Source organism: Sesamum indicum, linkage group LG2, assembly GCF_000512975.1.
Source record: "Sesamum indicum cultivar Zhongzhi No. 13 linkage group LG2, S_indicum_v1.0, whole genome shotgun sequence".
NCBI lineage: Eukaryota > Viridiplantae > Streptophyta > Magnoliopsida > Lamiales > Pedaliaceae > Sesamum > Sesamum indicum.
Window position 1 is genome coordinate 14,248,258 of NC_026146.1, and position 21,397 is coordinate 14,269,654.

At 30.4% G+C, this 21,397-nt stretch overlaps 3 protein-coding genes across 3 annotated transcripts in view; all 3 read right to left on the reverse strand.

Moving 5' to 3' along the window:
• On the reverse strand, positions 1,511-5,020 carry LOC105156146 (alpha-galactosidase 1). The gene is given in 16 exon segments (XM_011072200.2): positions 1,511-1,952; positions 2,055-2,128; positions 2,131-2,161; positions 2,355-2,404; positions 2,493-2,583; positions 2,669-2,751; positions 2,886-2,950; positions 3,042-3,125; positions 3,215-3,280; positions 3,373-3,431; positions 3,603-3,678; positions 3,761-3,864; positions 3,949-3,983; positions 4,098-4,154; positions 4,253-4,311; positions 4,839-5,020. Coding segments are annotated over 16 exon segments (1,167 nt in total). The 5' UTR covers positions 4,979-5,020; the 3' UTR covers positions 1,511-1,859.
• On the reverse strand, positions 12,115-15,086 carry LOC105156310 (gibberellin 2-beta-dioxygenase 8-like). The gene is made up of 3 exons (XM_011072407.2): positions 14,587-15,086; positions 13,975-14,302; positions 12,115-12,545 (listed from the first exon to the last, which is right to left on the reverse strand). The coding sequence occupies exons 1-3, from the start codon at positions 15,039-15,041 to the stop codon at positions 12,315-12,317; spliced, it is 1,014 nt and encodes a 337-aa protein (XP_011070709.1). The 5' UTR covers positions 15,042-15,086; the 3' UTR covers positions 12,115-12,314.
• The window catches only part of LOC105156147 (protein indeterminate-domain 5, chloroplastic-like), a gene marked incomplete in the record, with an annotated part of 10,853 nt that continues 9,282 nt past the window's right edge, over positions 19,827-21,397 (reverse strand). The window contains 2 exon segments of the mRNA XM_020692112.1: positions 19,827-20,013; positions 21,286-21,397. Of these exon segments, the coding sequence (XP_020547771.1) occupies positions 21,337-21,397 (61 nt within the window).

Consider the following 21,397-nt stretch of genomic DNA (forward strand, 5'->3'; position numbering starts at 1 on the left):
AACAATCCTCCTGTGTATACGGACTGCATTTGTGGATATATTTTCGGGTCATTTACTTCATCAGGTGGAGTGTAACACTTGTTTGTACCTCTCTGCATATTAATGTCATTATTTTAGAACAAACTGTTAAATTATTTGAAATGAAATAAAATTATGAAATTCAGGAGATGGATGTTCAAAATAGAAATACTTCTTTGTAGTTTATATACTCGGTAAATTTGAGCTCTTTCGAGGTTTAATATAATTATAAATATTTTTTTTATTTGAAAAATGACAAATACGCTATGATATTTAATTAAATTATGTAATTTTTAGGTGGGGTTTTAGAATTGTCAATTTTGTATTTGTTATATTTTTTCTTTTGTTTAAAAAAAGTAAAAAAATATAAAACAATCGGATGAGGTGGATGAAAGAATTTAAAAAATTATAAAAAAGTTACACACTTAGTCCATAAAAGAATATAGAAAATTTTGTAAATTACAATTTATATTTTACAAGACTATTTTGGTTAGTTCACCATAAAAAAAATGAATGGAAATTTAATGAAGTCTAACGGTTTGGATTAATTGTTAGATGATTATTAAATTACAGGTGTATAGGTACTTATAATTATGTCAAATTTTAATTTTAATTTATCCTTTACACATTTGAATTAGAGGATTTGATTAAAACTCAATAAACAGTTGCGATCTGTCTACTTTCTACCATTTTTATAAATTTATAAATTTCTGAGAGAGATTGCTTTAAGGTCGAATAGTAGTAATAGTATTAAAGATGAAACCATGTATAAAAGTTTGGCCGAAATGCATTTTACACTCCTTATTTTTCTAAAAATAACTATAAACTCCCTTACATTTTATAAATAAACACAAAACTCATGTGATTTCTAAAACCCAGCGCAAAAGGGTCTTTAGAAACCAATGGAAGGTGGGGTGCACTCATTGGTTGTGAAGTGGGCATGATTTTTTTTGTGGGTTTTGACATTTTTTTGCTGTTAATTGACAAAAATACAAATATTGTGTTTAAAATTACTATGATCAAATGTAATTGTTTTAACCTTGTTTTTAATAGGGTTTTTAATATTTTTCATCCCTCCTAAACAATAAATTATTTTATTTCTTAAATATCAAAACACAAAAATATGTATATATATTTATATAAATTATAATTTAGATAAAAAATTAAATTAATATCACAATACAAAAAATAATATACTAAGTTCATTTTTAAAATTTAAACATTTATAAATGTAAATATTAATGAACAATAACAATAATATTTTTTAACTAATTGTGTTACTCTTGTTACTTTTTTATTTTTTTTATGATTTATAATTTATATTCTATAATTATAAATATAATATATCAAAATTGATTAAATCTGGAACCTTAGTGATTTAGATCGAACACGTTGAGATGTATTGATTAAATTCTACAGTTGTTATGCAATATAAAAAGTCCAACGGTTATAAAAATAAAAATAACAGATAATAGATAAGGGCATAACGGTCTTTTGCAACAAAAACTTAACGCTATTAACTTCAACTAAAGGTGAAGAACAAGTGTACTATATTTAGCTAAATTTTGAAAACACATGAAAAAATATGCAATTTGGCCTGAAAGTTTTGTGAAGAAAGGAGGGAACTGACATTCTGTGATGCAAGAAGGGAGGAACCACTGCTTCCCATGTTATTAATATGCCTTAATGCCTAACACATGATTGGCAATTTTATTGCAGAAATGTTTCATCATCACAACAATTGTTTGACAATGCATCAAGAGGGGCAGCAATAATCCAATCTTAGGCACCCCCTTTGCTTCAACTATTACTGTATTTCTCATCCCAACTCCCAAAAATCCTCAAGCAACTGGTTTCAATATATACATCTTGCATGCATGTGAATCCACCATTGCTGTTATATTTCCTACAAATCTTTGCTTCAGATTCTTGTGCTGCCAAACACAACAAGAAACAAATAAACAATTTAAACTCAAACTTGTTTTCCAAATATTACAGCAGAAAGATGATTGAGCTTGTAAATATTGCTTCTGTACCTCCCAGAGGTCTCTTGCAATTACAGTACTCTTGGGAGGGATACCAATATCGTCCCAGTAAGCAGTAAGGGCGCTACTCTGTAGTCGGAAAGTGGCCCGGCCCAGACCTGTTAAGACGCAAATTCTCTCTTAAACACCTTATGGAGAGGTGTCGGTCTAATTCTACAAAGTCAAGGGGGTTTTTCTGTAGTACTACCAAATCTTAATAAGAGTATATGCACTTACCCTTTAGAAATTTCCTTCACATGAAATATTGAACTAAATACTGCATTATTGGTAGTTACTGTAAAATAGGATTACCTCCAGATCACCCTCCATTCTGACCTTTTTAGCTTGAACACCGAGCTTGTCTGAACAGAAAGATACAAAAAGCATAAACAACTACAGTAAACGCAGTACAAGGAAGAGGTTAAGAACAGAAGTTGATGTTTTGGTTACCTTGATTGACGGCGATCACCTCCCAATTTGATATAATGTCCATTACATCTTTACTTATATTTCTCACATCACAACCAATGAGAAGAGGAGCCTGAGAAAAGTATAATACACATGAAAATAGGTAAGAAAGTCAGCCTTGACAGTAAACAAGGAATTGTTCTAAGTTATGGGGAGACCTTGGAGATTGCCCACAGACTAAAATGGATAATATATTCATTTTGGGTCATCCCTCCATTTCCAATCTCAAGCATGTCAGGATCTGCCAAGAACCAACCATTTTAGAAGAACATTGAGTTTCTTCTCAATAAACTCTACAAATTTTTGTCTCTGTGTGTGTGTGTGTCTGTGCACATTCAATAAGCTATTTAAAAGTTAAACCATGGATATACTAACCATTCCAGCCACCGGGCCTTGCAAGTTCAGCATAGACTTCATTCTGGTCTGCTCTAGAGATCATGCTGTTGGAGAATCAAGATTCAAAAGAATGATTTAAGGTCAAGCTCTTAGAATCACAAGGAGGTTCAGATGACGTAAGCGAGATATTTATACCTATCCCAGTTATCAGCAATATCATTCGTAGTTCTCCAACTATTTCCCACATTAAAACCCCACAATGCTGGGTGCATATCTCCCCTGGTTCAAGGACACATAACCATGAACACAAAGACAAAGCACAAGCAATGTAGTAACCATTAAAGTTTATGAGGACACAAGAAAATCACCATTCACAGAGTGAGAAAAAGATGGGCCGGCCGGCATTCATCAGAGCTCTTGTCATCACAGGGTATCTACATAAGGAGAGTAAAAGCTGAATTGGGATCGAAAGACTGAACAATGAGTAGCGATGTTTAAACAGTCTGATATGTAGAGATTTCGTTACCGAATGGTTGGCTTTGATCCATCCGTGTTACAGTTATCATACTTCAGATAATCTATGCCCTGCACAAAATCCGTTAATCAAGTTTTCACCTTTCATTGCGTATGGTAAAGAAAACTCAAGAAACTCAACTTCCATGTAGGTCGGAGGAGATTATTAGTCTTGTATTGCTTTCTACACATGAAATCCTATTAAGATATCCTGATTAACAAACAGCCACAATGTATCATTACCCATGAAGCAAACGTTTTCGCGTCTTGCTCCTCGTGTCCAAGTGAACCAGGCATTTTTTTGCTACAAGTGAAATACCTGCAAATGAAATTAAGCATTTGCTTCAGCAACAAATGTCATACATTACTTCAAAAATGTACTTAATATATGGTTGACTTACCCAGCATCCGAGTATATTCCCAACTTAAGTCCCTTGCTGTGAACGTAGTCGGCCAAAGCCTTGATACCAGAAGGAAATGTGGACTTTTTAGGCACTAGGCTACCCTGAAATTCAATTTCCATGAAGTAAATAAGAAAGCAAGAAACCATAGAGAACAATTATCATCAATAGTTTCTCAAAGAGTGAACCTTGTCGTCACGGGAAAGTTCAGCCCAGCAATCATCTAAGAACAAAAATGGTCAAGTTTCTTAGTCAGACAGTCATACAACGTATACACAAAACAGTGAAAGATTGAAACTTTGGAGAGGGCAAAGACAGTGTCAGGATGGAAATGTACCAATGTTGACGTATATATACCCGAGCTTAGCAAGACCAGTTGAGACCAGAGCATCAGCTGCCAAACAAACAAGCTCATACTAAATTAACTACAAAACTCAACAAAGGAAAGAAGATCCAAGAATGAGACATCATGGCAACAGAGAAATAGCCTACCTGTTTCTCTAATGATTTTTTCATCAATCATACAGTTGAAATGATTCCAACTATTCCACCTGGAAAAGATCAAGAAATAGTGTTTGATAATGCTTGTATTTGCAAAACACTGCCAAACTAAGACAAATCACTAAATTTTCTGTCTGCGCAAATCTCAATTGATCCTTTCGATTACTGCAACAGGATACAGAACATAACCAGACAGTATTAGGATAAGGTTCAGAAGAAGTAATAGATCAAACAATTAGTAGCCTCATCCTCATTTCCTCTATACTTCTCAAAGATATTTTCACACTTTCGTTTCAAATTCGCAAGAACACTCACAGACATGGCAAATGGAACTGGATTTAGTGAAGCTTGTTAAACAATATGACAAAAGCCCAGATGAGAATTGCAAATCAAAGACAATCTAGCTGCCAAAACTTAGCATTTTAACAAGTAGAAAAGCAGAAATGTTGAAGCCCCTCAATAAACCAAAGTACGATGAACAACACAAAAACGAGGCAAGCCCAGATGAGAATTTCCAAAAAACTGAAAGAGTAGAAAGACAGGATGAGAAGGAACAAATGAAGGGCTTGAAGTTTACCCCATTTGAGGAGTTGCTGCAAGGCCATTGGCCAAAAGACTGCGCCGGTTTAAGCTTTTCCAATCATAAGAAGGAGCAGCAGTAGCTGCATTAGCAGTCAAGATTAGCAGCAAGAATGTTAGTACTGATGATGTATCCATATCCAGTGCTAGCGCACACCGTGATTGTCACAAGATGCTGATTGACTGGGGTTATATATATAGACGGATATATGTATGTAAACAGTGGTAGGAAGAGTGGTGATGTGGTCGTATTAGGACAGTGGGCTAATAATAGAGATGGGAGTTTTAAGGTTTTAAATTCCGAGGAGATAAAAGCAGTATTTTCTGTACTCTCTGATTCGTCTTCATCTCTTGCTTTTGTTTGTTGAATTTGGTACCAAATACCAATAGGGGTTCTCTTTCCACACTGTAAACCGTCTGAGATTTCTGACTCAAACTTGGGACTACTGTGGATAAGACAATAATACGTAGCCATCTATATCTTTATTACGGTGAGTTACCATAATTTTTTTTGAGTTTGACATAATTACAAATATATTTTTTAATTTATTTTAAAAAATAATTATATAATTCTTAAATAAAGAGGTAAAAATTATTACACCAAATGTAAAAAAGTTTGAGAGTGAGTAAACTAAATGGTCCACAGGACGTTCATAAAAATATATTAGAAAATTTAAAAAAGTATATAAAATTATAATTTATAATCATAAAGGGTATTTTGGTTAGTTCCCTATAAAAATTAAATAAAAACTTAATGGAAGCTAACGGAATGAGCTTGTTGATGGAGGGATGTAAAAATAAGAGGTAATTATTATTCTCCAAAATTTTATGGATTAAAAAGAAAATTTGAATACAAAGCTGAGCTCACCACCATTTGTATTAGGGTATATTACAATAATTTAGGTGAGTATTTTTAAATTTTCAAAATAACGAGAAATATTAATAATTATGCTAAATTTTATCAGAATTTATTGTAATTTACCCTTTATATTATTTAAATTTTTAGTAATAATCAAGAGTAGAATGAAGAGAATGAAACAACTCTCAATTAATTAGTCTCTCCCACGTGTTAAGTAAGAGTGATTAGTGTTGTTATTTGGGCAATTTTGTATTATTTAGTGAAGCTTCATCGCTTTCACCTTTTTTTTTAAATTTTGATTTTCCATATTCATTTTTCCAATAAAGATTCAAAACTTCAGATGTTACATCAATTCGAGTTGTAAGAAATCAGGCCATATGTGCACTAAATAATATATTTTTGGGACAATTACATTCACACCCCTCATTTATTATTTTTTTACATAAAATCATCCATGTCTTTTGAAAAGTTACAAAAACCACCCCTAACAACTTTTAAAATCCGAAAATGCCCCTGTTGACTAGGTCAACATGTAAAATAATTTTTCAAAATGCCCTTAGGGTGTTTATGTAATTATCAAAAGGTAGAAGGGGTGTCAGAGTAATATTATAAGGATGAGTAATATGACCCTAGATATATTTTTAATAATTATTATCATTTCTTAATTTAAATTTAAACTTTTTATTGAATTTCTATATAAAATGACACCTTTTAATAATTAATATATTAAATTATTTAATTAATATATAAATAAAATTAATTAATAGATTATAAGTTTAAATTAAAAAGTTATCATACTTGTATATATTATTTAAAATTATTAAAATTAAAAGATTAGTTATCTTCTATTTTTATTTATAACTAAGTTATACTAAAATAAAAATTAAAAATAATTTATGTATTTTATATAAATCTAAAATAAAATAATTTATTTACTAAAAAGATATTTTAATAAAACGGGAGTTAGGATGGACATGGCGGGTATAGTTGGGGAAGAAGGTATAAGTTTTTAAATCAGATCAGAAGAAATACAAATATAATTTATCTTAAAATAAAATATAGTCCCCACTTAGATGTCATTACATATCCCTATTTTGACACTTTTAATTTTTATTTTTTAAGAAAAAAGGTATAACCTATCCCCATCAACAAGAATGCCCATTTCAATCTTAGTGGGGATGTAAGCTGCAAAAAATAGAAACCCAAGTAGTAGTGGGAGCATATGTTGCAATAATAATTACAAAAAACTAGACTCCAAAATGAAGTGAGGAAGTTAGAGAGGAGTCATTTTCATGCCATTTATTATCATCCAATTAAAAAATTACAACTCATAGAGACGTTAGAATGGTGTAAGACTCCATTACGTTTATATATTTGAATCAATATATTTATCGAAAAGTCTTTTCTCGTATTCTGATGAGGGAAATTATATAATTACTAAAATACCCCTATGCTTTAAGCATTTCTTTTATATTTCTCTAACTAATTGCATGGGGCCCAATGCATCAGGAAAGTCAGTGGCGGCATCAGGCTTTATAGGAGATGATGTGACGCAATTTCATTGGAGCCACGTGTCACATACATAGTGGGTACTGTAAGGTTATAAATAGTCTCATTTATGATTATTCAAATTACGTTTTATTTCATCATTTTACCGCCATCTTATGATCTCATTCGATTCCACTTTTCTAACTTAAGTATCGGAAGGCCATCACCGAGCGCTACTCGGATAGTCTCACATTTGCTTTGTTCTCAGGATCCACTAACAGGTAGTTCGAAAGAAGGATTCAACGACCCAACTTTGCGATTTGACCCTGCGACCCGATCCGGATTTCGCGCGACCTACATCATATTCAAACCTCATTGGATGCAAAATTCCATCAAATCAACAACCACCGTCGTAAACTACGAGCACAGAATAATTCAAAAAATCCAATGAATTTGGGATAAAAAGAAAGAAAAGTATTAGGGGAGTACTATTCCAATTTTTTTCTTTTTTAAGAAAAATGGTCCTAATTTTGAACCATCATCTTTGGTCCTAACTCAATTTTGTCTTGCTTTTGCCTTTTCTTGATGGTCCTATCCACTTAGACAGATGAGTGTTTGCTTTTAGGTCTTCATCAATTTCTAGAATGACTACTAATTTCATATTATATATATTTCATGTTCTACTATTCTTTTTTTAGGTTTAGATTAGGGTTAAAAAAATAATTAAACTATTTGATATTCAATTTGAAATTGATTGATAAAAATTTATTTGAACTTGACTTATTAATTTAACAACTTAATTTGAATTTTAACTTTTCGTTTGATAAATTTTTAAGCTTGAATCGAGTTTAATTTAATTACCAAAAATTTAATAAAATATATTTAGAAATATCAAATTATTTGAGTTTGATTCAGATCCAAATTCATTAAACCTCATTCAAACTCAATTACTAATACAAAATATAATTTTTCAAACTTGAAATAAATTTAAATAAATTCTAGCGATAATGTGTTGGATTCGATTTGACTTGCTTAGAACCCTAGTTCAGATACTAAATTAATGACAAAAGCTCTCACTAATTATATGTATAATTAAATTAAAAAAGTATTATCGCATCATGTAATTTCATAACTAGTAAAAAGAATTGTAGATTATTTAACTTAGTTTGTTAATATTAACAAAAAAATTGAATAAAAATTAATATTTATCTTCAATTGATCTATTACTGACTTATTATAGGTCAAATATATAATTTTTTTTTTTAACTAAACTAACCTTATAATGATGAAGATACCTCTTTACATGCATTAAAGTGTGAAGACATATGAAGGTAATTTAGTCAATAAAAAAATTTATCTGAACTACGACAAATCAATAATAAGTGAATTTGGAGGTAAATATAGAATTTTTTTTCGTATTTTTTTATTAATATCAGCAAATTCAGTTAATTTTGACTAACGGAGAAGCTTATTGGTTAGACAAAAACAAATATCAGGGGTGCTAGATGTAAATTTTCAAATGCCAAAAATTTTACGTGTAATTATATCGAAATTCAAAAGAAAAAAAATATAATAATTCCTTAAATAAAAGTATAAAATATATACAAATTATAATAAATTCACGTTAAATAAGATGGTGATAGGGACTCCGCGTGACTTGTGAGAGTCAAAAGTTATGGGAATGCTTATTTCTAACTTTTCTTTGTTGATCAGATAAGTCATTTTGTGGGCGCCAATGATAGCTACAGCTCACACTCTGCAACATCTTTGCTGGCTAAAATAATATTTTGCCCTCTGATATATAGTGGTTTTTATATTTAATTTATATTTAATTTTAATTAATGTAATAAAGATGAAATTATATTTTTTTTTGTTTTATATATATAATAGGGAATTCAATATATTTAGTCATCCGCTTTACGAGATTTTTAAAAATAGTTCTAAAATTGGGAAAATTTAACGCATTTTTTTTAGAGCAAAACTTGACACATTTATTCTTATACTTTATGAAATTTTAAAAAATGATCTCGAAATTAGAAAAACTCGATACATTTAGTCTCGTGTTCAAGTTTTCATAAAAAATAGACGGTAAGGATACGTGTGATGTGCGTGTCCATCAGTTGTATGAGCAGTCAAGCTAACGAACACGAGCATTGCACGTGTCCTTGTCGTTTTTTTTTTTCGACAGATCCACGGCATTTGGAACAAAATCAAGGTGTTCGTTGCAAACACTATCCAAAGTGAAGAAGTCAAAGGACTCGCGAATTAACGTGTCAAGACACAAGTCCATCTTGGAGAAAGATCAAAGCGTCAAATCCACCAAGAGATGTTCAAGTTCAAGTCAAGTTCTCCAAGTTTATAGCATTTAATTCGAGAATAAATCAAAAGACCATCGAATTAATATTATTAGAGACCCAAGTCAGCATCGGAGGAGATCAAAACATCAAGCTCCACCTCTAAAGTTGTTAAAATCGAAGATCGCATTTGTGAAGTGAGGGATCAGAGGTTCCAAGTAGAGATTTTGTACCACAAAAAATCCAATTAAATTAAAAAATTATTTGTAATATTTTTCTTGTTTCAATAAATTCAAAAATACAAAATTTGAATTAGGACAAATTCAAACACACAAAAAAAAAAAAGAAGCAAAAATTAGATGACAAAGTACAAAAACAATCATATTTTGAAGGACGAAATATTTTTTACCCTAATAATATTACGAGAGAATTTGCAAACGCTTAACATAAGCATTTGTCAGTTCATTATTGCAAATATGTTTTTTATTTATTGTTTTGTTTTTGAACTATTTAAAGACAATTTATACGAAAAGTTACGAGCAACTTCTTATCAACATCCGCAGTTTATTGATAAAATCGTAAATATTAAATTGTGCTAACATTTAAATTTCAATATTTATTTTGAAACACTCTCAATTTTTGCTATAACTTATAATTTTCTCTATAATTTATTTAAAAAAAAAACAAAAAATTTCCTCAAACATTCATTTACACTGCTTACTTCTCCTCTGCATACTTTTTTAATTTTTTTTTTTACATTTTTGGGCTTAGTTTCAGCCACTGATTTCGATCAGGAGTAAGGACAACAAAATTAAAAATTAAAAATTAAAGATTAAATATATCAAATTAATTTAAAAAATAAAAAAAAAACTCCACGCGACCAATTACAGTACGACACGATGGCTGAATATTAGTTGTACCAGCCTCGTTTAATTGTTTCAGAGGTTTGATATCATTAACTATTAACACCTTATTTATTTTATTACATTATTCGGCTGACCAAAGTAATAAAACAAAAATTTCCGTTTGCGGGTTGTGATATATAGATTAAAATGTTTTACGTGTTATATATGTATAGAAACATCAAATATCAAACATCAAAGCTCAAGCCTAAACGTACGAGACATCTTTTTTATTTTAAAATTCCGTTGGTTACATTATTTATTATATTTAAATTTAAAAATATATTTAATATATCGATATTTTTAAAATTAATGAATATACTTAAAAAGACAAAGAAATAAAAAATTATTATAGGAGGAGAATTAGTAGAAATAAGAAATAAAAAAATGCCCAAATACTCCATAGACCAGCATGCTTTTGATCGGGTTGGATAACAATCCCAACCCGTCTTACCCAGCGACCCGCTTGGACAACCATTGATTCTGCACCCATCCGATTGTTGTTCCATTGAACGAGACTTGTATAGATTCTGACACATAAAGGCTAATAAATACTTGAAGGGTCCATTTAATAGATATACATTAATTATACCGAGATCAGATCGCATACTGCGATCCCTTATAACCTCGAATTCCATTCTGATTTAAGCGTCGGATGGTTTTAGTCGAGGGCCATCTCAACTAGCCTAACTTTTCTGCTTGCCGGCCAACCTAGTATAATCCAACTTGAGATACTCGTTTTTTATAATATTTGTGGCATTGTAGATACTTTCACAAAGGAAGAAGAATTTTGCAACGGAAAAGAGCTCAAGTGAGAAAAAGTGAAGAAATTTAGTGGACAATATTCAGGATAACCTGTGCTTCTGGATTATAAAAAATCTAGTAACTAGAAGCGAAACGAGTCTAACTCATTATCACATGTTATCAGATATGTGATGGGGCAAAAATTGAGGTTTTTCTAACAGATTTGCTGTTATTAAATTTATGTTGGGTCATATTATTTCCCTTTTATTATTGTTAGAATTTTGATAGGAAGAAAAGAAAAAGAGTTTGATTGGATAAGGATTCCTGTTGTCTCCTACCATCATTAGGGATTAGTATAAAAGAGTTTGATTATTTCTCAGATTAAATTAATCGTACTGATGAACTGAAAGGGAATTTTGCATAGTGGACAAGGTAATTCATGGTGTGAATTGAATAATATAAACACATACATAGACATGATTCATCTGATCACATAGACTTTTAACATATATCAATTTATATATATACCCATTTTAGCAATTAATAACCTCGACTCGGATCACCCCAAATACAAAAAACAATAAAACGTATTAAGAAAAATGCATTATACTTGTTCCTTTAGCATACTCTCAAGTGGTGGGTGATAATACATGTAATTATCTCAAGTCTGGCTTTTATTTTTTCGACTTTTGCTAAGAAATTTATTATTAAATAAATTAATTTCCTCTTGACTATACAAGATTGTATTTGCGACGAATTTTGCAACAACAATCGAAAATGGTCCGTAGCCCAATTGAATCTGAAAAGTAGAGTTCAAATTCAAGCCCATCTTTTGTAATATTGAAGAATTCCACATTCAAATTGCTAATTTCGATTCCACGTCGGGAATTTAATCAAAATATGTAATCTAATTAAAGAAGTTGAAGCAATAGAGTAATTTCTACCAAAATTTAAATACCATCAACGTCAATATTAAAATACCGATTTTATAGCCGAGTGAGCTTCTAAAAATAATAAATTAAAATTCTAATAACATCGATCGATCAACAATAATATTACGTACACGGAAATAATAATTGCAAAAACACTAAAATGCGAAATTGAGCTTATTTTTATTCTCTAACATAAAAATAAGAATAAATTTCTGGCAATTAACATGAAAGATTGTAAGTAGAAACAATTGAATTTCATCGTCGAAATCTTGAAAGGCCGAGTTTGCGTCCGTGTAGTTTGGAGTCGTGTTGGACTTTATTTCTGTAGTCTGCAAAGGTAAAATTTGTGTAGAGAGAAGGCTGTTTGCAGCTCCCAATCAAAGAATGGTGTGAAGGGCAGAGGAAATAGGCCACTGAGAATCTTTCCCTTTTCGCATTCGCCATCACTCTATGCTCTACGCTCTTGTACACATCATTGCTCCAAGCCTGCACCATTTTTTTTTTTTTTAAATTTTCATAATTATTTTAAATAGATAATTACACTGTCGTTCTTTGAGATTTAGTGTAATTACATACACATATATATAGACCCCGACACAAACCCCTATAGTTTGTTTCTGTCTACCAAATATGTTCGTCTATAATTAGTAAAATTCATGAAATTTGCTTACGTCAGTTAAAAGATTGAATTATAATTATATTTACCTCGATTGATTTATCATTGACGTATTGTAGATCAAATAAATCTTTATAAGAATAATGGTGTACCTCCTCACATGCATTAATATGTGAAGACCGATGTATAAGTCAGTAATAAGTTAATTGAAGATAAATATAAATTTTCATTCATTTTTTTGCTGAATTATGTGAATTTAACTAACAGATGAATCTATTTGTTGAACGAAAACAAATATTAGGAGTATGAGAAGGATATAATTTTCCAAATCAAATAGATTTTAAGTGTCATTAATTGCACCAAACTTTGAAAGAGGAATGTAGTTATACATTGTCTAAAATAAAATGTAAGGTAGGAAAAAATTTAAAATACATTATTTAATTAGACTATATATATGTAGTGACAAACACAAGGTGACAAATTAATCATGGTATTTTATTGAAGGGGAGGGGAATAAATGGGACGACAAAGGTACGTTTGATAATTGTCCTAATTGTTTTAAAATGATTATAATACGCCCAAGTTGTAATAAAATAAGGATGTTTTAATAAAGGTTGTTTGACAAATCTTAGCTTTTAGTGGGCACGTAATACGACGTAGTGAGACATCTAGGACGACAATGAAATTTTGTGATTGTGACAATAAAGAAGGTAACTATACCTAATTGGCTCTATGTAAGTATTTGTTTAATTTAATTGACTATTGTTTAATTTTCATGTGATTCCAAAACTTATTTCGTAGGTCTAACAACTTTCTATAGTTTAATAATATGTACGACAAGATTGGTTGTGTGGATTAAATTACAATAATTTTGTGTACGAGTTAGTGTAATTATTGATATATGTTCCTCTGTCTTTTATGATTATCAAGACTGACTATGAAATTTTCAATCTTTACCGTGTCGCCTCATTCCATTCCGACATACTGTAATGATTAAAAATTTAATGGGACGCTTAAATATTCTGTTTTTAAAAGTATAAGTTGATATTTAAAGTATTAAAAAGATATATGGGTGGGGAGAGTCGATCAAATTTCTGTTAGAAACTCTATTTTATCTTCTACTCCATACAACATAAATTCACCACGTGTGAGATTTTTTCCTGAATAAAAAGACGATATCATGTTTATACACGTGGTGTGTATATGTTAAATGAAGTAAAAGATGTAATAAAATTTGCAACAAAAACCCCAATCCGGGGGCTTAAAATGCCAAATGAATAGCAACAAAGTAATGGTTACCTGAAAAAGATCACCAATGTTGACAATGAGTGCATCTTTGTTGGGTTTGACAGCAATCCATTTGTTGTCTTTCATGAGTTGAAGTCCCCCAACTTGGTCTTGGTGAAGAATTGTAAGAAAATCACTGTCCGTGTGGGGCACCAGTCCATGTATTTCTGCTGACAACGGACAAGTCGGGTAACGGTTCAACCGAAGATAACATGTACTCTCATCACAACCAATCATCTCCTCGAATACTTCTATACTTTGACCTAAATTTGATGTCAGCACTCCAGCCAGCATTCTTGCCACTTTCTGCATTGCCGCTGCGTATTCCACCAGCACTTCCCTATGTACGTGTTAGTGTCACATCAGTGTATGATATACGTATATGCTCAAATTGTAGAGTACTATACGTAAATCTACTTCGGTTAATTAATGTTAATCATTTATACCTTTGCAATGCATTTGCTATATGTATATGTGTGTGTGTTCAAATGTAAAATATTGCATGCGGAGACATTTTGACGAGACGTGTTAAAATATTAGGTCTGCACTAGAATTTTTCAAATTGGTATTTTTACTATTAAATCTCTATGTATATGTGCACGTATATATATGCATTTGTTATACCTTAAAGAGGAAAACTCCCCATAGCACGTCGGGTCCGAGACCTTTGTGAGGGGCACGTGAAACGCTTCCGACCAAGAAAAGTTATCCGGAGAAGTGGCGGTAGGAGTTCCCCACCGGTACGAGTTGTTCAGAAGCCCACAGGTGGATTTCCTCGAGAACGGTGCATTGAACAACTCAACTTGCTCTCTCCTCATCCGGTTGAGCAGCTTCGAACTAACCCCATGATTCACTACCTGAAAGAATCCCCACTCTGATGAAGCTCGAACGATCTCTAAAGCAGATTTAGCCCTCTCACCTTCATCGTCTCCCATTAGACGTCTCAAGTCTATCAACGGTAGCGCCTCAGATGTTTCACACACTCTTGCGCTCTCATATGTGGTCTTTTTGGGACATTGTTGTAGGATTTTGATGTAGTCCCTAGCTAAAGGTGGAGTACAAGACTCGACAAGAACCATTTTGGGACAAATAATGAAGTGTCGACAAGTAACAAAATAGTAAGTGTGGACTGTGGAGACACCAAAGATGAGTATTGAGGTATTTATAGGGTTAGGGGGATTGGGGGAGACGGCAATAGAAAAATATAGGACAAGACAGAAACATGGAGGTTGTGACAATTGTCGCCATGACATGGGGGCTTGCCTTGATTTCACGTGTGAGATGTTGTTTATTGGACTAAGTCTAGGTCTACTAGCTAGTCCTTATTTATTACAAAAGTTTATGGTTAGTTAATTAATTCATTCACAAAATAAAATGAACAAGTAGTGGAAGATTTTGTGATGGTTAATGTCTGATTTGGATTTTTTATTTTATTTAATATATATGTATGTTATGTGTATAAATTTTTTAAAATAAAATAAATGATGTAATATTTGTATATGTTGTGTGTATATACTAGCGATATTTCACTTTGTCAGATAATTTTGTGGAATTTTTTTGGATTGATAAAATAAAAATTTGATATTACGGTCTAATTTGATTGGATGATTGAATAATTGATCGTGAGAGAAATGATTTAGATAAAATAATTATTGTATTTACCTTCGCAATTGCATATATAATTAATAATGCAAATGAAAAATTGAACTAAATTCCAAAATAAACCTTATTCTTAACGTTAATCAAAGAACTAAAAATAATTTAATGGGCATATATAATGGATAATTAAATGAAAAATAATTGCAAGAAGATTAAAAGCTACATCTTGTAGCTTTTATTAAAATTTGATTTTGACATAATTTAATCCCAAAGGTGATTATTAGAAAATGGTCAAACGTCATTTACAAGAGGTAATTATTTTCAGTATACAAACCACAAAAAATCTTAATTAGTAATTTGACCAAAGTTGGGGGGTTTTGTTGTAATTACTTGTTTAGCAATTAATTGCCTGACAATGGACTGGGCTCTTGAGGATGGGCTAAATTCAGCTTCGGCCCAATCCCTTTTGTTTCACATTTTGTGGCCCAAATCTTATAGACACTCGATGTGATCGTATTGATTCTGGAGCGGAAACGGCGCCGTTCAGAAGCGAACTGTCGGAGTGTTTAGAATGAAATTATACTTTTAATTCTAGGATATGAGATTCAATATTTTTATTTTTATAAAAATTTTAAAATAGTCTAAAAATTAGAAAAGTTCGACATATTTAGTTTTATGCTTTACGAAATTTTAAAAATTGTCCTAAAATTGAGAAAACTCGACACATTTAATTCCATAATCCCATAAAATAGAGAACTAAATGGGTCAAGATATCTCAATTTGAGACCGTAGAGAACTAAATGTATCAAGTTTTTTAATTTTGAAACTATTTTAAAATTTTCATAAAGTAGAGGACTAAGTGTGTTGAACCCCCATTTTATGGGACTAAAAGTATAATTTTCTCGAGCGTTTAAATAAAATGAGATTATATAGCTTATGTGATGTTAGTGATGACAAATTTATAATTAATTGAAAAATTTAAAATTAAGTTGAGGATTCCTTACTTTTCTAAATAAGCTTATAAACATTTTCTAAAAGATTGCCAAATACTTTGTAATATTTTATGAAAAAACTATAATTTCGTTTCCGTAATTATAGGGGTGGCAATTTTGGTCTTTGTTGGATTCAATTTGATAATTTAGACCTATGATCTAAAAAAATTGACAGGTCAAGGACAAAATTAGTTGAAAATTGCAAAATTAGCTTGATTTTTATGTGTGCGCCTCATGTGACCTCCAAATTCCGATCAAATTGTAATTTTTGATGAATTTTGTCCTTAATGTTCCAAATTTATATCTCACAAGTTAGTTTTGTTTTTTGATTAGTCCTATAAATATTTTTAAACTCACCACATTATATTCTACAACTACAAAAAATGAAAAGATTACATTTTCATCTTGAAACTTAAGGGGAGTGGCTATTTTGGTCCTGTATGAATCGATTTTCGTAATTTACTCATTTGACTTTAAAAATTTGGCAGTTTTGATAACTTTTTACTTAAAAAATGCATGTGTCGGGCACATAACTTTTACAATTGGGACATTTTCTAAAAAACTCACACAACCAAAGTTGTCAAAATTTCAAAATTATAGGACTACTTTGTGAAAATCAATTCGCGCAATACCAAAATATCATCCCTTAAGTTACAGGACGGAAAATACAATTTTTCCTTAAACAAATCTTCTGTTGAAAAATCCACTATCTTTTACTTCTCATAGAAAAAATAAAGTAATAACATCTATAAGTGAAAAATTAGAGCCTTAAGAATATATTTTTCAAGCTTTGCGATTTGGCGAAAGTTGTGCTAAACACGTAAATTATAAACATATCATTTTTATTAAAAATTCACCTAATTAGACTCTGCAAATAAATGAATGGGAAAAGTATTATTTTAGTTCGCTAAGTATGCCTAATTTTAATTTTAGTTCGATAATTATGTCTATTTTTTTTTATGTTCAATAACTTACGAAATTGCTTACTTTTAGTCCTCTGGCAGATTTTCGGATAAATTTATCCTATACGACTTTTGAAAGGCAGTTTTAGTCCATATGCACTCATAGGGGTAAAATTGTCCGAAAATCTGTCAGAGGACTAAAAGTAAGCAATTTCGTAAGTTACTGGACCTAAATAAAAATGAACATAGTTATCAGACTAAAATTAAAATAATATTTTTCCCTAAATGAATAAACTCCATATTTAAAACAATTAGAGCCGCCAATGAGGTGTAGTTTAGTTGGTGAAACTGATACCTCATGATTTTAGAGGTAATGAAATCAAACCCCGCCTTATATATGGGATATTGTGTCTACTAAATAGTAGGTGTGTTGTTTCTCCTTAATAGTTGAATAGTTCATCACTCTTACTTAAAAAAAAAAAAAAAAGACAATTAGCGTCATAATCTCCAACAAGTATGCCGCAATCATTTTATTTCTATTAATAATAGTTCATTGCTCATACTTCAAAAAATAATTAGATCCATAATCATAAGTATGCCCTCATCATTTTATTTCAATTAATAATATATAGTTTATTGCTCTTACTTAAAAAAAAATAAAAATTAGAGCGATAACCGCCAACAAGTATGCCTCCAGCACGAGGTGTATTGAAGACAGTGCTGAACTAATAGATTAACAACATACTTTTATTGAAAAATTAAAGTCTTGAAAATATATTTCGCAAGCTCTGCAAATCAACATGCCCTCAACATGAGATTTGATGAGGGTCGTGCTAAACAAGTAGACCATTATAATATTATTTTTTTTATTAAAAATTCACCTATTTTTTACTCCTCTTACATAAGTATGAATGAACGTCCAAAACCATACTTCAAGAAATTAGTGTCGTAAAAATATAATTTTCAAGCACTGCAGAGAAATATGCCTTTAGCATGGGTTGTGCTGAGGGCAATACTGAACAAATAGATTAAAAACACTAGTAACTCAATTTTGCTGAAAATACCACTATTTTTTACTCATCATAGAGAAAATAAATCATTAACATATTTTAATTGAAAAATTAGAGCCTCCCCCATCTCCTCCAGCAAGGGGTTTGGCTAGAGCAGTGTTGAACAATTAGACTATAAAAATATTAATTTTTGATAAAAAAAATTTACCTTTTTCTTACCCCTTAAAGAAATAAATCAATAAATTCCATAATTAAAAAAAAAAATAGACTCACAAAAATATATAATTTCAAAGCACTGGAGATCAAAATAGCCTCAACATAGGGTGTACTGAGGCAATGTTGAATAAATGGACTAAAAAAATATAAAAACAAATTTGGTTCATAAATGAATTGATTTTTATAATTTAGTCCTGTAATTTTATAAAATTGACAATTTTATCCTTTTTGACTGAAAAAACACGTGTCGGACACATAACCTTTAAAATTGGTGCTTTCAAGCCAGATGAAATCAAAATTGTTAAATTTTTCAAAATTACAGGACTAAAATTACGAAAATCATTTCATGCAAGACAAAATTGTCATTCCTCCTTACAAGACAAAAACTGCAATTTCCCCCCCTAAAATTTTTACTTTTAGTCCCAAACCTCAATTCACTTAAATCTAAAGCTCAACGGGAATTAAGATCGTTTTCATTAAAAATTTAATGGAATTAAAGACTTTGGATTAAATTGCTAATTTTTTGAAGTTATAAAATGTACTGTACGATAAATTAAAAAATTATATGACCAAAATTCCAAAAAAAAAAAAAAATAACTTATGAAACATAAAATGCAATTTTCCCAGAAGGAAACACATGTAAACTTAGGATTTAACCTGCAGTGTATGTAATAAAACTTTCTTCTAATAAAACAAGATTATTGGCAGAATAGGAGACTATATATTTCATGTGTAATAAAATATCTCAACTTTGTACAACCAACTTTCAAATACGCCAAACACTAGTGTGGCTGTAATGTGAAGACCGTATATTTTTCAAATACAATCTTATACGTCGTACGTACAAATTACGTACACAAAAAAAAATACAGTATACAGATCTAATATACGTATAATTAAACACTCAATCAAGAGCACCACACACCCCATGAACACATCAAGATATATAGGCCATCAATTCAAACAAAAAATATAATTAAAAGAAGAAAAGGGCAAAACTCTATATTAATTAGAGTCTAAAAATTTCTCCTTAATTATAATATTGTAAACTTTTGAATTCTTTTTCTATTTTTTTTTTCATAAAATAAAAAAAAAAAAAGAAAGAGAGAAATTCACACTACAAAAATTAACAAGGTTTGCATGCCTCCTCCTGTCTTGATATTTTTCTAGTTGTGGGCTGGCTAATTAAGGATTATACATGTAATTAAGACCAAAGAAGAAGTAGTACAATTACTTCTTTAATTCATCAGAATCCATCGCCTTCATCCGCAGCTGCAGACAAGAACCCTAAATCCATCATCTTCTTCATCAAGATCTATACATGATCATCTCCTGCACTCAATTAAAATCAAGATAAATTAATTAATTAATTAATTAATTATATCAATATAATGTACAATTAAGATATATATAGATAAATTAGAAACAAAGAGAAGAAAAAAATTAACATACTCTCTCTCTCTCTCTCTATATATATATATATATGCATATTATATATATTATTAATTGGAGCATTTTTAAAACGTAACATGAGTTGCACATTCATTTTTTTTTAGGAGAGTGATAAACTCCAACAAAAAAAAAAAAATTAAAATAATGAAAATTAAAAAAATTCAGAATCAAAATACTACTTTAAAAAATTAATAGACGAAAAGCTGTACGACTTAAGCTACTGGATAAAAAATACATTTAAATCTATATAAATATGTGACAAGAGAATTTTTATTTCTTTTTCTCGTTATTACAAGTTTTTCTTCTTAATTTCCACATCACACCCACCCTTTTTCATACATGCATGTCCTAACATTAATGTATAATAATGTGTACAACATGATATGATTATATATTTGGAGTTATGAACTATTTAACTCGTAAAAAAACAAATAGTTAAAAAACGACATAAATATAATCAATATTTATAACCTAAGTAATTCCCTAATATGATAAATTTCCCTAATTTTCAACCTTAACTAAAAACATAAAATATAAAAGATATATAATATTTTAGTTCGAACATTCTATAGCAAAATCATATTACACTTACACATGTATGCGCACCGCTACATCACATTTTATAAAGTATTTTCTTGAATATATAAAGTAACATGCAGTCTATCCGTGTGGAGGCTAGTATGTACAAGTTATAAGAGAAGTGATATTTTTTTTTTCCTAATTTAGGGTCTTCTTATTTTTGATCTTATTGGTTACGAAATTATCATTTTTGATCCCCTAATTTATAAAAAATAATATTTTTAGTTCTATAATACATTTTCATTATATATTTTAAAGAAAAATATTGTTAGAGTCCTTACACTTTTGGTCTCATATGTTATGGAATTCTCATTTTTGGTCTTATAATTTTAAAAAAATAGCATTTTTGATCTTTTCATTTAACGATCATGTGGCATTTTCTATTAAACATCTAATAGAAAAATATCCTGGGATCAAAATTATTACTTTTTAAAGTTATGGGATAAAAAATGAAAAATTAGTAATCGAGAAAAGGCCCTAACTTACTTACATGAGGAAAATGCTATTTCCCCCTAGTTATAATATACTATTGAGTGGGTAATATTCTAGCATGGTTGTAATGAATTGAATTACCTGTAATAAAATGATCTTGTCTTCCTCATCGAACCCAAAGCTTTCCACCCTTCACTGGAAATTCAAATTCCCCCCTCCAAATCCATGGCTTTGAGACCCAGTGCTCTTTCCC

Coding starts and splice junctions, on each gene's coding strand:
- LOC105156310 (XM_011072407.2), bottom strand. CDS start 15,041: ATGGTTCTTGTCGAGTCTTGTACTCCACCTTTAGCTAGGGACTACATC. Junction 14,303..14,586: donor GGGGAGTTTTCCTCTTTAAG/GTATAACAAATG, acceptor ACACGTACATAG/GGAAGTGCTGGTGGAATACG. Junction 12,546..13,974: donor ACATTGGTGATCTTTTTCAG/GTAACCATTACT, acceptor AAAATGGTGCAG/GCTTGGAGCAATGATGTGTA.